A 16,632-nucleotide genomic window follows, 5' to 3' on the forward strand; every position below is an offset into this window, starting at 1 on the left:
AAATTACCAAAAATTACCAACAAAAAGAGACAAATTTACCAAAAAAAGACATTAAATTACCAAAAAGTACCAAAAAAAGAGACAAAATGGCCAAAACAAGATGTAAAATTACCAAAAAAGTCAAGATATTGTACATATTGAAGTATGATCATGTTCCCAGCCTCTCCTGTCCTCGCCTCTCTGCTCTGTGTAAACAGATTTTCAGTGAATATTGTCACATGACAAAATTTCCGAAAAAGTCCTAAAGATTTACCAAAACAAGACGTACGATGACCAAAAAAGACACAAAATTACCAAGAAAAGTTGCAAAATTACCAAAAAAAGACGTGAATTTCCAAAAAAAAGTCCACATAGTGAACATTATTGAAGTACTGTCATGTTTTCCAGCCTCTCCTGTCCTCTCCTCTCTCCTCTGTGTAAACAGCCTCTCCTGTCCTCTCCTCTCTGCTCTGTGTAAACAGATTCTCAGTGAATATTTGTCACATGGAGAATAAAGACATTCTGACACTAATATCAACATTTTAACACAAAATTTGGTCACTTTTTATAACAGAAACTCATAGTTGATGACCCGTTCGGGACTGTCAGAGACTTCAGACTGTTTTTACAGTTTCTCTCTGAAATAAATTCAGTTTCATACATATGGAACTATTTTCATTTTTTTACCATCTTTGCATCATTTTAGAAAAATATGCCCAATATACTTCTTTAAAACTTTAAAATGAAGTTCAGTCTGTTTGGATAAAATTTGTTTTTTATGTTTAAAAGGTGCAGCAGAATATGTGAGCTCAGTGTGTAACTGACACAAACACACACACACACACACACACACACACACACACCTTGGTCCCGATCTGGTTCCCGCACTGTCCGGCCTGGATGTGAACTATTTCCCTCATGTTTCCTCCGGTCTGTCTGTCTGTCGGTCTGTCTGTCTGTGGAGCTGCTCTCCGGTCTGTCGGTGTCTCTGTCTGTCGGAGCCGCTCTGTGGCTGTTAAACGGGAGCGCGCGGCCGGCTTCTCCTCTTCCTCCTCCTCCTCCTATGACGCGCGTTCCCGAGACCACGCCCAGGGGGCCCCAGTGGGTCCAGTCTGTCCCAGTCAGCATAAAACTTTTCTTTGTTTTATTTATCCCACAGAAATACAGAAACACTCCTGGAACATCATAGCAAAACAATTATTAACAACAACTATTTATATTATGATTATTATTATTATTATTATTACTATTATTGCTACTACTATTATTAATATTATTATTAGTAGTAGAACTGTTATTTTATTTATTTATTTTATTAATTATTTATTATTATAGTTGTAATACATAATAATAATAATAATAATAATAATAATAATAATACAAACAATTAAAAACAAACAAATGGTAAAAAATAATGGTTGAAATAATTATAATAATTATTCATAATAATTTTAATTTGTTGTAGTAGTTGTAATAGTAGAAGTACTGTTATAAAATAATAATAATAATAATAATAATGATAATAATAATAATAACAATTATTATTCTAATATTATTAATATTTTTAGTATGTTCATTATTAGACATATTAATTCATATAATATTGTAATAATATATATAATATATATATATATATATGTATGTAATTAGAATAATATATGTGTATGTAATATATGTATGTAATTAGAATAATTAAAATTCATATTTCATAACAATTAAATTATGGTTGTTATAATATTAATAGTAATTAATAACAATACTATTACTACACATAATATTTATAATTATTGTAATAATAATTTATAATATAATAAATAATAATAGTAATTATTAAAGTAGTAGTAGAAGTATTGTAATTAATTATCATTAAATAATTTAAATATGAATAATATTTTATTTTGCTAATTATTACACATAATAATATATATTGATTATAACATTATATTTACTTTGAATATTCTAATTATTTTTCATAGTAATGATTATGTACATAATAATATTGATAATAAAAATTTATTCTAATTATTATACATAATAATTATGTATACAACTAATTATTTAAATTCTTATTCATAATAGTTTAACTATAGTTGTTATAATATAATAATAATAACAATGCTAATAATACTAATAATATATATTATTATTATTATTATTATTATTATTAATAAATACAATTATAGAAATAAACTATAGATATGAAGTATTAATAATTATTTTAGAATACTGATTATAAATACAGATGTATTATTATTATTATTATTATTATTATTATTAATATTATTATTATTATTATTATTATTATTTTAAACTGATAGGATAAATGGCTCAGTTTACTGGTACTTACACATGGTCTAATTAATGAAGCTCATGAAAGCAAATGCAGGAGGAATAAAAAGAATCAGACTTGATCAACTATGTGCTAAAAAATATGTATGTTTTATTTCCTTTTTTAATTATAACTCATCAGAGAAATTCAACTTGCCAAAAAATCCACCCTGAAACTTATTGTTGGGGTTCTGGGGGTTAATCCTTCTCCCACCACTGATGCTGTGAAACACGAAAAACCCACTGACAAACTGTTCAGAAGGACTCGTGGATTTAACATTCCCACAGAGAGGGAATTCACAATGTTTCTCAGCAGGGAGAGAAAACTGCATGTTAACAGACATGTTGTAAGTACTTTCATTATAAACCTGCTGATAAACAGACAAATGAACCAAAAACATAACCTCCTTGTTGGATGTAATAAAGACATCGGTTCAAGTAATATATTTTTGTAAAAGTATCTGTATTCAGACTACCACACATTTAAACTGTTTTGGAAAAAAGGAATATATTTTAAATGTGGAGGTTAGTCCTGTTATGTGTGTTAAGATACTCTCCAACCCTGTTTATGTGGCTTCAATAGTTTAACAATTCCCATCCGGAAACGCTGGAGAAAATACTGAATGACGACATTCCCAATTATTTAAAGAGGAAAGCTGATATCTGATCTCTCTCTCTCTCTCTCTCTCTCTCTCTCTCTCTCTCTCTCTCTCTCTCTCCCTCCCATTCTCTCTCTCGCTGATGAAAAAAAAAGCCTGATTTTCAGGAAATGGAGAGGGGAGGAGCAACACTAACTGTCTGACCCCGTATCATGAGAACAAGAAGTGAACCTTTAAGGTGAACAGTCAGTCAGCTCAGAGTCCATTGTGAGTCGACACAACAGAACAGGGAGTACGACACGTTGAAGCTGAGGCAGGGTGAGTTTTAATCAGCACACAAAGTCATGATAGCTGAATAATACACAGTAGAGCTGCTGTAAACAAAGAGAACAAGACCAGGCTCAGAGGAAGAGGAGGGCTGACTGGTTTTATTGTTGTACGAGTCCATAACGACAGCAGATTGCACTATAATAGTTCCACAATAGTTTCTGTCCTGTCTTGTCTCATCTTGTGTGTGTGTGTGTGTGTGTGTGTCTTTGTGTGTGTGTGTGTGTGTGTGTGTGAATTCCTCTTCTCTAAGTTGTGGGCGTGACTCTTGAACAAACTTGTTCTCCTTTTTTGTTCTGAGTTAAAAGTCAGTGCTGCTGTGTTTCCTCTCAGACTGACTTCAGATCAGAAGATGAGTGGTGTGGCATGTGATAATAAGGGGCTCAGGAATAGGTTATGTCAATGAGTGTCCTCACAAGTATAGAAGTACAAATGTGTGTGTGTTTCTGTTCTCTCAGCATTGCATGACCTTTAAACAAACTTGTTTGTCTTGATTCTTGTGTTGTGAACTCACAGTCAAGTGTGACTTCAGATCAGAAGATGAGTGGTTGTGTGGAGGAAGAGGAGGACGGAGCAGAGTCTGTAGTATCCGGCTGTCTGTCTGTGAAGAGTGACCGGTCCAAAGGTTGGCCTCTGAACTTCAGTAATGAACCTGGACCCTCAGACACAAAGTAAGAACTGACACTAACTCATTTCTATGACTCATTTCAGAGTTTTTGTTGTGACACAAAGAGAAATAATTTATTCCATCTTCCTCTTCATATCAGTGTCAGCTGTTAGTCACCTAGAAAACCTGTAATCCAATCTAAGAGCACTAATACAAACTAATAAACCTCCTAATTATCTGCAGGAACAGCAGTTTGTGTATTTACAGCTTAAATAAAGAGAATTCATCAACGATTCATGTGATTTGACTGAAACTCATTCTGTGTTTGCAGATTTCAGTCCAAACAGAGAGCAGAGTCTGTAGTTTCTGGCTGTCAGTCTATGAAGAGTGACCGGTCCAAAGGAGAACCTCCATCCTTCAGTACTGAACCTGAACCCTCAGACATAAAGTAAGAGACTGTTCTTTATTTATATTGATGAGGCAGACCGATTACTGCAGAAACTGTTTCACACTAATGCGGATCTTTTTTACTCTTTAAGACAACACTCTCTTCAAGAAAATGTTGATATGTTTGACCAAATGTTGAAGTTGTTGTAAAGATGTGAAACTATTCAAAATCTACTTACATGCTTCAAATACAGAATATAATGCATTTTCTTGTATTTGTCCTCAAAACATTTTGTTGGTTTGGTTTAGCTCAGATCAGCTGTTTGGACCAGCAGGTGCCGTCTTGAATCAGTGCACATCATCATTGTGAAATGTTATCAAAAATTATTCATTTGAAATCTTTGTCAGCTCAAAGGTCCAATAACTAACACAAGTTTAGAGTTATTAGTAAGTAACTCTGAGCTGAGATTGTCTTCACTATTTATTGTTCCTGAAGCTCCAAACGAATACAAACATCCATGGGCTGTGCTGAAGTTAATGTTATTGTTGTGAATTAAGGATGGCTCTTTTATGAATAAATGATGACCTTGCACAGGGCGTCAAATATATTAATAAAAGGGCGTTATCATAAATGCTATCCTTCCCATAAGGATACCAAATATGTAGGGATGAACTTGAGTAACACTTGTGTGGATCTCACGGTTCAAAAGTGTGGTTAGATGGCTATAAGAATGACATATAATTATCATAAATAATCATTAATTATAAAAAAATTATATGACTTGATTTGCTCTAAGTCAGCTCGTTGCGTTCTGTAAAAAAGAGAAAAATATAGCCATTTCCCCTAAATCAGTCTCAAGTTACGAAACTATCAATTTGGAGCACTGATTATTAATTATGAACATAATTATAATCAAATTACCATATTAATATTTAGTAGTGGTTGAACGAATCGTGAATTCTTGACACAGAAGAGGCCAGCATATTGTTCATGATATACAACATTAAATAGACAGCATTTGTAATCCAAAAATAATTTTTAAAAAAAGCAAATAAAAGCACACATCTATAAACTACAGTTCTAGAGTAGAGAGGTGTGTGTGTGTGTGTGTGTGTGTGTGGGGGGGGGGGGGGGTTGAAGCTCCTCACACAATGGTTGTAATCTTCAAGCTGTGAAGGCAAACTAGGCCTTGCCTGTTGGCCTAGTGAGAGCTCGCGAGATCTCGTGTGTCCTCGGGACTCCGGAGATACGCAGCCATTGCGGACGGACCCATTTCGGAGTAGTAACGCATCCAGTGGAATTCCGGTGTTACACTGACTGTCTGTATAAAGCAAGATTAACATACAACTTTGATTGTAACACGAATATCACATAAATATACTTAAAACACACATATAAACCAAATCATTAATTACAGGTGAAATCCTTTATACTGAAGTCCTTGCTGATTGCTTATCTAAGCCCAGTTACATTACTCACAGATCCAGTTGAAAAGGGGTGAAATCCTTTTTCAATGGAGGCAGGGAGGCAGAAGTTTCAGATTGAGTTTCTATAATTTGCTGCGTTTCAGATTAAGCTGCTGGTTTGTCCTTGTTGTTGAGGTGAAGCTTTCTCCGGCAGTTGCAATGAAGTCTGCATTCATTTATGCAACTTTGATGCGCAGGGAAGGTCAGAGTGGCAGTTATTTCAGAATTACTTATGGAAAGGAGATTCTGAATGAAGTATCACCCTCAGTTGCAGAGGATCTCAGCAGTGAGTGAGGGAGGAGGGGGCTGGTGAATCCAGGGTCGCCTCCTGGAGGAGATCGAGGTGTTTCTGCTCTGAGGGCAGTGGAGAGGAAGAGAGAGATCAGGGGGACACTGACCTGTTTTATCAGGGGACCCCATGTGAAGTCACAGATCCCTTGACCAATGAGTTGGTCTGTGGGTCGTAAACGCCAAGCATTCTGGGAGGGAAGTTCTTCAGAGGACACAAAATGGCGCTGACCTGCCATTTTGTGAGTTGACTCAGAAACCTGTTGCATTTAGTCCTCAAATGTTAAAGTCCACAAATGAACCCAAGATTAACCTGTGGTACGATCCCAACATTATCAGCTGACTCACTGGACCACTTCTCTTTTTAGAACATCTGGACTCTGTTTGTCTTCATCTGATAGTTTACAACAGAGACGGACATAAATGCCTCATGTCAATTTAGGAGCAAATAAAACAAAACAAACGAGTCCGTCTCATAATGTTAATAATAAATCATTTTTATATCGGCCCTGTGATTCTGATCTGCCCCTAAATTTAACAGACCCCTTCCAACACCCTTCAACAAGTTTCATAAAGAACTAGACCGAACTAAACCACAACTGTTTTTATAGTCCTGCCTGTAAAAGACAAACGAGACAAAAACAGAACCTCGTTGTTGGAGGTAATAGAGTAGTCTATTGCTTTCTAACAGTAACTGGTATTTTATAATTTTAATACAATACTTGTATTCTGTTATTCCAACCCTGTTTCTGTGGCTGAAGAAAATACTGAAAGACTGCTACATTACCAATGATGTAAAAGGGAACTCCTACATTTAGATATTTACTAGGGATGTGACGATAATCTCAGCACACGAGACAAGACGAGACGAGACGTGACGAGACGAGACGAGACGAGACAAGACGAGATGAGACATGATATTTGGTTCACGAGAACGAGACGAGACGAGATTTTAAGAAAACTACAATGACAAAATATATGACTGGACCAACAGATTTTTATTTAACCGAGTTGCACATGCATTTTGAAATGTTTTATCATAACTCTTTACATGCATGATGTAAGCATGAGCTTTTAATAAACATCTTTTTCCACAACTTGAAACTAAAACTAAAATTCATAAAAGTTAAAATAAGATAAATAAAAAAATAAAATCCCCCAGAGGGATTAATGAGACTCCAGAGGTGAATGCTAATCGCCTAGCAACAGTTTCGACCGTGATCACATACACGACAGATTAAACACGGGAGACGCAACTGTGGCTGTCATCGCTAACTGAACAACATCAGCAGCTGATCAAAACAAAGCAGCATGGCTAATTATCATAAACATAGTGATCTTGAATCAACCGGCATCGCTAACTGTGCACAGAGTGTCCAGTGCTTGTTGTAAACAAACAGAGATCGCTAAGTGAACACCTCCTGCCGCAGCAGTTAACTGTTAGCCTGATAGCACATACACACTGTACTGCTACAGAGCTAACTGTTAGCCTGTTAGCACATACACACTGTACTGCTACAGAGCTAACTGTTAGCCTATTAGCACATACACACTGTACTGCTACAGAGCTAACTGTTAGCCTGTTAGCACATACACATTGCACTGCTACAGAACTAACTGTTAGCCTGTTAGCACATACACATTGCACTGCTACAGAACTAACTGTTAGCTGGCTCTGTGACTGCAGCTGGGAGAGACTGCTGCAGGTGGACTGTGCCGCTTCGGTTCGTTCTTACTCTTCTTACCGAGCCGCCGTCTCCTGCGACGTCATTCTGGCTGCTTGCCCTACTTCTCCTCCTCTTCTTCTTTTCATTTTACTCTCCCCACAGGTAGCAAACAGAAGTTTGAGATAACTCAAAAATCCCGCTAGACTGATTTTTAAAGCGACGAGAACTATCGTTGAGTTTAATCTCGCGAGATTTCGTGGCACGAGATCTCGTCACACCCCCAATATTTACATTAAAAAGGTCCATTCCTTTAACATGTTCTGTGAATAGGTGTAAAGTTTTTGGTCTTCAGTGTGTTTTGTTATTGGCTTTTAATAGAAAAGCTAAGAAATGGTGACTCATAGTGTTAAGTATTAAATTTAAACTGTACAGGAGCGAGGTGAATGATGTTTTTTTTAATTCAGTCGAACAGAAAACAAGTTTGACTGATGATGAATTGAAACAGAAGTAAGAACAATGAAGTAATCCTTTTAATGATAAAGAAATGTGTTGACAGGAAGAGGAAGAGGAGTGATGAGGAGGAGCAGCCGTCCTGCTGTGCTTCCTGTCAGGACGTCCTGAAGGATCCCGCCTCTACTAGCTGTGGACACTGGTTCTGCAGACGGTGCATCAGCTCATACTGGGACCAGTCTGCTTCACCAGGAGACTCCTCCTGTCCCCAGTGTGGACAAAGATCCAGAACCAGTAAGACTGTCCCTCTGTCTGCTGATGTCTTCCTGTCTGAATACAGGACCTGTTGTATTACAGTGACATGTGTTGTGTCAAACAGCATTAAGATCATTATAAATATCATCACTTATTCATTGAACTTCCTAATCACTAATGAACTAGCTATTAAACAGCTGAGAGCAGTAACATCGCTGTTCTATCATAGACAGACATTTAGCACAGACTGTAAACAACATGTTGGTGTCTCCTTCTTCTCTCACACACTTCTTGTCCTGAACATGGACTTGTTGGACAGGTGACCAAAAATCCGTTGAGGAAAAGTGCATCCAACATTCATTTTCTAGCTGCAGCAAAGCGTTATCTACCTCGTCAGTTGCAGCACATGAAGGAGCTGAAAAAAGTTTGTGCTGACATCAACATGGGCCCGTTGAGATGTAACAGGGTCCTCTCACTTCAACAGCCTCTGCTAAGAAACAATGTCTGATCCCAGTTTAGAAGCTTGTTTACTTTGTCTCTTGCTGGTTTCACATGCAGCAGGGCGGACCTGAGATGATCTGCTCCCGCAAACCAAAGCCATGTCTGCAGCTAAACTGAAGGGATCAACATGTGTGTCTGTGCTGGAACCATAGAAAGCTCTCTGTGTTCAACTCTCACTGCTTTCACAGCTTCTAGTTAAATCTCTGTGCTTTGTGTCTCAGTTTCTACTGAAAGATATCAGCTTTATTTTATTTAATATTTATTTTTGTCACTCATCTTTTTCCTTTTTTAGTGCCTGGTGGTCTGCAGGAGATTTTAGATGAATATAAGATCAGTCTGAGGAGGAGATGTGAACGTGTGACTGAAGGAAGTGATGGAACAGGAAGTGTAACCCTCCTCAACAGGATCTTCACTGAGCTCTACATCACAGAGGGACAGAGTGAAGAGGTTAATACCCAACATGAGGTGAGGCAGCTGGAGACAGCTTCAGAGAAGAAGACCGTCCACGACACTCCAATCAGGTGCCAGGACATCTTTAAAGCCTTACCTGACCAACAGGGACACATCAGAGTGGTTCTGACGAACGGCGTTGCTGGCGTTGGAAAAACTTTCTCGGTGCAGAAGTTCAGTCTGGACTGGGCAGAGGGTTTGGAGAACCAAGATGTCAGTGTGGTGATTCTGCTTTCGTTCAGGGAGCTGAACTTGATCAGAGATGAGCAGTACAGTCTTCTGGAGCTGCTCCATGTTTTCCATCCAACATTACAGAAGGTCCCAGCAGAGAGGCTCGTCGTCGGTAAACTTCTGTTCATCTTTGACGGCCTGGATGAAAGCAGACTTTCACTGGATTTCAACAACAAGGAGGTTGTGTCTGATGTCACACAGAAGTCATCGGTTAACGTGCTGCTGACAAACCTCATCGGGGGGAATCTGCTTCCCTCGGCTCTCGTCTGGATAACTTCCCGACCCGCGGCGGCCAATCAGATCCCTCCTGCGAGTGTCGACAGGGTGACAGAAGTACAAGGCTTCACTGACGCCCAGAAGGAGGAGTACTTCAGGAGGAGTGTCAGTGATGAAGAGCGCTCCAGCACCATCATCTCACACATCCAGAGATCCAGGAGCCTCCACATCATGTGTCTGATCCCAGTCTTCTGCTGGATCACTGCTACAGTTCTGGACCACATGTTGACTACAGAGCAGAAAGGGGAGCTGCCCAAGACCATGACTGACCTGTACTCACACTTCCTGCTGGTTCAGACCAAGAAGAAGAAGCAGAAGTATGATGATGGACATGAGACGAGTCCACAGGAGCTGATGGAGGCTGACAGAGAAGTTCTTCTGAAGCTGGGGAGGCTGGCGTTTGAACAGCTGCAGGAAGGAAACATCATGTTCTACCAAGAAGACCTGGAGCGCTGTGGTCTCCATGTCACAGAGGCCTCGGTGTACTCAGGAGTTTGTACAGAGATCTTCAAAAGAGAGAGTGTGATCTTCCAGAAAACAGTCTACTGCTTCGTTCATCTGAGCGTTCAGGAGTTTCTGGCTGCAGTCTACATGTTCCACTGTTCCACCAACAGGAACACAGGGGTACTGGAGGCATTTCTGGGGAAAAGAGAAGAAGAAGAAGAAGACCATGATTATTATGATGACGATGATGATGATGACTGGGACAATAAAAACAGTTGCCCATCTCTGGATGTCTTCCTGAGGAGAGCCATGAAGAAATCCCTTGAAAGTAAAAATGGCCACCTGGACCTGTTTGTTCGTTTCCTTCATGGCCTCTCTCTGGATTCCAACCAGAGACTGTTAGGAGGCCTGCTGGGTCAGACAGACAACAGTCCAGAAGTCATCCAGAGAGCCATCAACAACCTGAGGAAGATAAACACTGAGAAGATCTCTCCTGACAGAAGCATCAACATCTTCCACTGTCTGACGGAGATGAACGACCTCTCAGTCCATCAGGAGATCGAAGAGTTCCTGAAGTCAAAGAACAGATCAAAGAAGGAACTCTCTGAGATCCACTGCTCAGCTCTGGCCTACATGCTGCAGAAGTCAGAGGAGGTTCTGGATGAGTTGGACCTGGACAAGTACAACACATCACCGTGGGGACGACAGAGACTGATTCCAGCTGTGAGGAACTGCAGGAAAGCTCAGTAAGTCCAGATGTGATCATCAACATTATACAGCAATGTAAAGCTGAAGCATCAGTGTTAGAGTAAAGATACACACTTTACACATGCACAGTATAAAATCTGCACACTATCAAAGTTTTCTTCAACTACCATTAAACCTGCGTATTGAAAACATTCTCCATGTTCCACTGCCAACATCATCATCTCCTATCTGTCTCTGTTGGAGTGATGGAGGCTTCATACAAATCCAGCCCAGAAAACTAAAGAGTGTGTGCTGGAAATGTTTCCACACTCATCATTGAATCACAACACACAGCCTGTTTGACATCGTATACAGTATCTGCATCATGTTTCTATAACCTCTCTATTTATTATTCTTTGTATAGAAACACAGACATGTAATATTTGTCTTCTACTGGAAATTATGTCACTGGAATTTTATTGTTCTCAACGTAGCTTCAATCAATTATTTCTATCATATTTCTTCTCAGCAGTTTGTGAACTATTTAATATGATGGAATGTTTCCAGTTTCTACAGAATCTATAATTCTTGCTTGTTTTGGGAGGATGTGGAGGGAAGCCATCCTCCATCTGAAAGAACAAAACATCTCCAGTTCTCTTCAATAAAAGCTCCAACTTTACATTTAGTTCCCAACAATGAATGAATAAGGAGCATTTTTAAAGTCTGCTCATTGTTTTCTCTATGAACCTGGTCCCCCTGATGTTAGTCATGTTTTACATGGGCTGTTATAATTGGATGCAATAAGTTGTAGATGTTTTAGAGAATCATCTAAGTGTAATTAAATGTAATGTGTGGTGCTGTTAGACTGCATTGATAGTCCAGGTGCTGCCTCCCTTAGTGCAGCAAACAGCAGAGCAAACACTTTTTTCACCACAGTGAAAATATTGTTTTTGAAAGGCTAAACGCCAGCAACAATAAACTGAAACAGAATATTTACTCAGATAAAACGTGTTGTGAATCTTGGAAACGCGTCTGTCTGCTTTAAATAAATGTGGACTTTTCAATGCTCTGAGGTTGAATGAATGAACCCTTTATTGTCATTGCACAGAGTAACAAGTACAAGTACAACGAAATTGGCCATCATCCTATCCAAACGTATACAACACACACAAACAATCAATATGACGAAGGTAAACAGGACAGGACGACAGGGTGAGAAGAGAGAGAAATACAGCACACGTGAGGAGAGGAAAGGAGGAAAAAAGCATGAAAAAAACCTCAGCACATCAGCATAATAATACATTTTCACAACAACATGAACAGGCTTTTGACATGCCACATGGGAAGGGGGGAACCAGCATAGCCAGGCAGCATCATTTGACAGACCCGCCTGTCTCGCTGGGGGTACGAAGCATCGGAGGCGTTGGGTTGGGGGGTGGGTGGGGGGGGGGGTGTATGCATGTCTGTTTATGTGGATGTTCGATGGTAAAAAATGTCCCTACTGGTCTCCGATTCGATCCCTTTCCAGGGCTGTCACCCTTCCCTGAATGGTATCCACGGTGCGGTTTGTAACCACAGTCTGAGTTCCGACAGCCCTGGCCATTGATTCAATCATCACGGACAGCTTAATGGGGCCTTTGACAGCTGACACCGTTTCCTTTGTGTTTCAATAAACCAGAGCAAAGCCCAATCCCATCAGCAAAAACCCTGTTATCACGGTTCCGAATAGGTAAAGATCTTCAATGTCTTCCAGAGACAGAGGTGCCAGGCACAAAACATGCCACCTGCTCCAGGCGTCCATCGTGTAACCAGCAACAAAAGTCCCCTGGACGCAGGAGGGCTCCCCTGAGCCACGGCTTCTGGTCGAGAAGATGGTGTCAATTGCGTTAAGAGACCAGTTGATCAAATCCATGGATTTTGGTTTTTGAGAGCAGTGCAGAGAGACTCTTCCAAAAGTTAGACAGTGGACGAGACGAGACAAGAGGAGCGAAGCAGGGAAAAACACAGTGGGAGGGAGAGAGAAAAAAGATGCGACCGCCTCCGTTGAGAGTCAGCAACAGAGGTTATTGGAGACGTTTGGAAGGCACAAGTCCCTCATCGTCCCTCAACATCCCTCTCTTTTCACCTTGTTCTTCATCAACATTATTGGGCTTTTTAAACCTTTGGACACTTTTAGCAGCAGGTGCAGCAGCTGTTTGAATTAGAAAGAAGCCACTCCAGTCCAGATGGTGGCGCTAATTTACCTCTAAGCTGCTTTTCAACCGACAATACACAGAAGAAGAACAATAAGCTGCCGGCTTCAACTCTGTAGTAACTTTACATTGAGCACGCTCTGTCAAACACTAGTGGCTCTGTTAGTCCCTTTGTAAACTAATATAATATGGAAATCACATTGTCATATGGCACCATGTCCACGTCCTCTAACATTCCTTTATTAGCAGAGAATGTCTCTCTCTCTCTCTGTGACTGCAGAGCATCTGTGATACAGCAAGGGGAGATCATCACTCATAGATGGGCTCCTAAAATAAATCACATGCTCATAATGGTGAATGTGTGTGTATTTAATGAAGCTCAACATGTGTTGTGTCTGTATTTAGCAGCTGATGTACTCAGACAGCAGCTCATCACACAGTCAGCTGCTGGGACCTCCAGGTTCATTCTGCCAGTGAACCAGAGCTCCAGAGCTTCATTTCACTGGTCCCATTTTTAGCTCTAAAACATGAACTTCAGCCCCTTCAATCAGTCACCAAATGATAGTATTACAATCTTTAGAAGTAATTCTACTATAAATGCAACAGTAGTCATTAAATGAATTAAATGTGAGATGAAAAGAGATCAGATTAAAGTGTTAGAACTGGTTATATTTAAAATGTTATATTATCTGTAATCACAGACTTTCTGACTGTGGACTCTCTGAGACTCACTGTGAAGTCGTGGCCTCAGCTCTGAAGTCCAACCCCTCCCATCTGAGAGAGCTGGACCTGAGTTACAACAACTACCTGAAGGATTCAGGAGTGAAGCGTCTGTGTGCTGGACTGGAGAGTCCAAACTGCAGACTGGAGACTCTGAGGTCAGTTCCTGCGTTGTGCTCACACACAGTGTATATCTGCTGAATTTACACCATTATTGAAGTTTCAGATTTAGTTTGGTTGCTTTTTTTTCTGAGTTTGCCTGAGCACAGATGTATAACCCAGTTTGTCGCTCTGTTCTCTTGCCGTCATTCGCCGTCCATCATGTTGAGTTCAGGTGTTTTCAGGAGTTTCCATTTTCTAAACGTGTTCCTTCTAAAGCTTCTTCAGCTCTGAACACATTAAACACTGAATTATTTCAAGCAGGAACTTTGTCTTCTAAAGTCAAATCATTTATTCGTTTTTAGATTGCGGAAGTGCGATTTTTCAAAGATCAGCTGTGCTTCCCTGGCCTCAGCTCCAAAGTCCAATCCCTCCCATCTGAGAGAGCTGGAGCTGAGCTTTAACAAGCTGTAGGATTTAGGAGTGAAGCTGCTGTGTGATTTTCTGTAGAATCCAAACTGCAGACTGGAGACTCTGCGGGCAGTTCACTAACTGTTACTTTTATAGATTTAATATGTGTCATCAACAATGGAACATAATTCATGTACAAACAGCATTTCAACACATGCATAAAGTTGTAAATTTCTTTTTTTACACATTATGTTTTCTTGTACAATAAAGTGTAGAAAATGTCCGCTGTTAGTTCTTAAAGTAAATGATTGTTCATAATTGTTGTTAATGGTCACATATGTAGACAGAAGATCCTCTGAGATAATGTTTGATTGAAACTGATGAAGTCATTTAAAAAAAAGGATCAATATAGTATTGATCCTGTAATGACAGACCTGACTGAGAGCTGCAGCATGTTATTAATCTGTGTTGACATGAATAGTTTTATGAATGTTGTGGTGACATTTGGATGATGTCTGTAGAAGGATGACATCATGATGATCCACAATAACACAATTACAGTCACTCTACTCATTTTAGAGAAAGGCTCATTGATTATGACACAGTAATGTTGAGCTGCACATTAAAACTTGAACACATCTGATTGGATTATAAATCTAATTTTTTCTGCATAATTTATTCCTTATTCAGATTGAATGGCTGCAGTTTGTCAGTGATCAGCTGTGCTTCTCTGGCCTCAGCTCTGAAGTCCAACCCCTCCCATCTGAGAGAGCTGGACCTGAACTCTAACAATCTGCAGGATTCAGACATGAAGCTGCTTTGTGATTTGAAGGAGAGTCCGTACTGCAGACTGGAGACTCTGAGGTCAGTAGAGGGTTTCAGCAGTATTGTACTGAACACAGTTAGTATCAGATAAATATCCAGTATTTCCTGTAAACCTCCAACCTTCTCAGGGAAGCTGTGAGAGGAGAATGGTGACAGAAACACAGAGAGAGAACAGTCAGCCAATCAGATCAGCCAGAAGCTTGTTGTGATCATGTGTTTGAGTTGTTGTGTTCATGTCTCCAGGAAATAAATGTGGATTACAGCTGACAGCATCACAACATGTACAGACAGCTGTCCTCATTCATCACATCTGATCTCAAAGTGTTTATTCTCTCATTTCAACACTAAACACTTGATCAGTTCATCTTTGTCACTGCTCTGAGATCAGTCTGTCTGAAGCCTCTTGTTTCATAGAACCATCATTACATTTAGTAACCAGAGCTTCTACAGAGCAGAAGCTGCTGAAGTCCAGAGTTTACAGCTGATGTTTCACTGCTCAGGCTTTAACATCACATATATATCTGTCCATCTGTTTGTTCTGTCCACATGTTTTATTAATGACTCCATATTTACACATTTGTAATATTTAAAGATATGATGAATATGTTTAATTTCTCCAGAAATAAGGAACGTTAATGCGATCACAGTGCATTTAATGTATTTTAAAGCTGGGAACTTTTAATTTTCAGCAATACCAACTATGTGATAATGAAAATAATCCTAAATCTTTTGCTCACAATATGTTGGGGCATTGACAAAAGTTTATATTTGTACGACTTTATTGTAAACATACTTTGTAAAAATATGAGGTTTGGACAATAAACAAGTTGTTTACTGATTCAGAAAGCTGAAGACTTTGTTTTCAGGACACTACAACATTTATATCTTCTGTCATTAGATGATTAGTTTCTTTGTAAATGATGGAATGAGGCCGTAAATTGTATAATTCTCTGGTTCAGGAGGTTAAATTGGAAGTGCTGCATCACTGACTGACAGCTGATGAAGGGAGTCTCTGTAAACTCTGATGTAACTCTTCTGTTGTCTGTGTTCTTCTCTCATCAGGTGGTCCTGATCTCCAGTAGAGTCCAGTCCAGCATGGTCGCTGTGTTCCTCTGGATGTGACAGAGTATCATCAGAGGATGTGGACTGCTCTGCTGCTGTTCTGTCCTTCTACAGTCTCTGCAGACACACTGAGACTCCTCCACACTCACACACCCCCTCTACCTGAACCTCCACCTGGACAGGAGGAGAAAACTGTCAAAACTAAAGTGTGAACTGAATCAAAGCTTCACTGCAGTCGACCAACAAAAAAAACCCTGCAAACTTGCCTTTTATTATCGTCATGTGCGCATTTTATCTCAATAGTTTTTTCAGAACTGATTGTGTTTTTGCAACAAAAAAAAAAGAGCTAAAAAAGTGCAAAGTCAGCTGATAATTTTCTC

The 16,632-nt window shown here is 39.5% G+C and overlaps 1 protein-coding gene across 1 annotated transcript; it reads left to right on the forward strand.

Moving 5' to 3' along the window:
* Positions 1-3,188: 3,188 nt before the first annotated feature.
* On the forward strand, positions 3,189-16,345 carry LOC131961787 (protein NLRC3-like). Its single transcript, XM_059326678.1, has 8 exons — positions 3,189-3,224; positions 3,750-3,904; positions 4,172-4,288; positions 8,206-8,444; positions 9,148-11,002; positions 13,837-14,013; positions 15,056-15,229; positions 16,253-16,345. Exons 2-8 carry the CDS (start codon positions 3,774-3,776, stop codon positions 16,260-16,262), a joined length of 2,703 nt encoding a protein of 900 aa, XP_059182661.1. The 5' UTR covers positions 3,189-3,224; positions 3,750-3,773; the 3' UTR covers positions 16,263-16,345.
* The last annotated feature ends 287 nt before the right edge of the window (positions 16,346-16,632 follow it).

The sequence above is a fragment of the Centropristis striata genome, chromosome 23 (assembly GCF_030273125.1).
Source record: "Centropristis striata isolate RG_2023a ecotype Rhode Island chromosome 23, C.striata_1.0, whole genome shotgun sequence".
NCBI classification, from domain to species: Eukaryota; Metazoa; Chordata; class Actinopteri; order Perciformes; family Serranidae; genus Centropristis; species Centropristis striata.

Coding starts and splice junctions, on each gene's coding strand:
- LOC131961787 (XM_059326678.1), top strand. CDS start 3,774: ATGAGTGGTTGTGTGGAGGAAGAGGAGGACGGAGCAGAGTCTGTAGTA. Junction 3,905..4,171: donor CCTGGACCCTCAGACACAAA/GTAAGAACTGAC, acceptor CTGTGTTTGCAG/ATTTCAGTCCAAACAGAGAG. Junction 8,445..9,147: donor CCTGTCTGAATACAGGACCT/GTTGTATTACAG, acceptor TTCCTTTTTTAG/TGCCTGGTGGTCTGCAGGAG.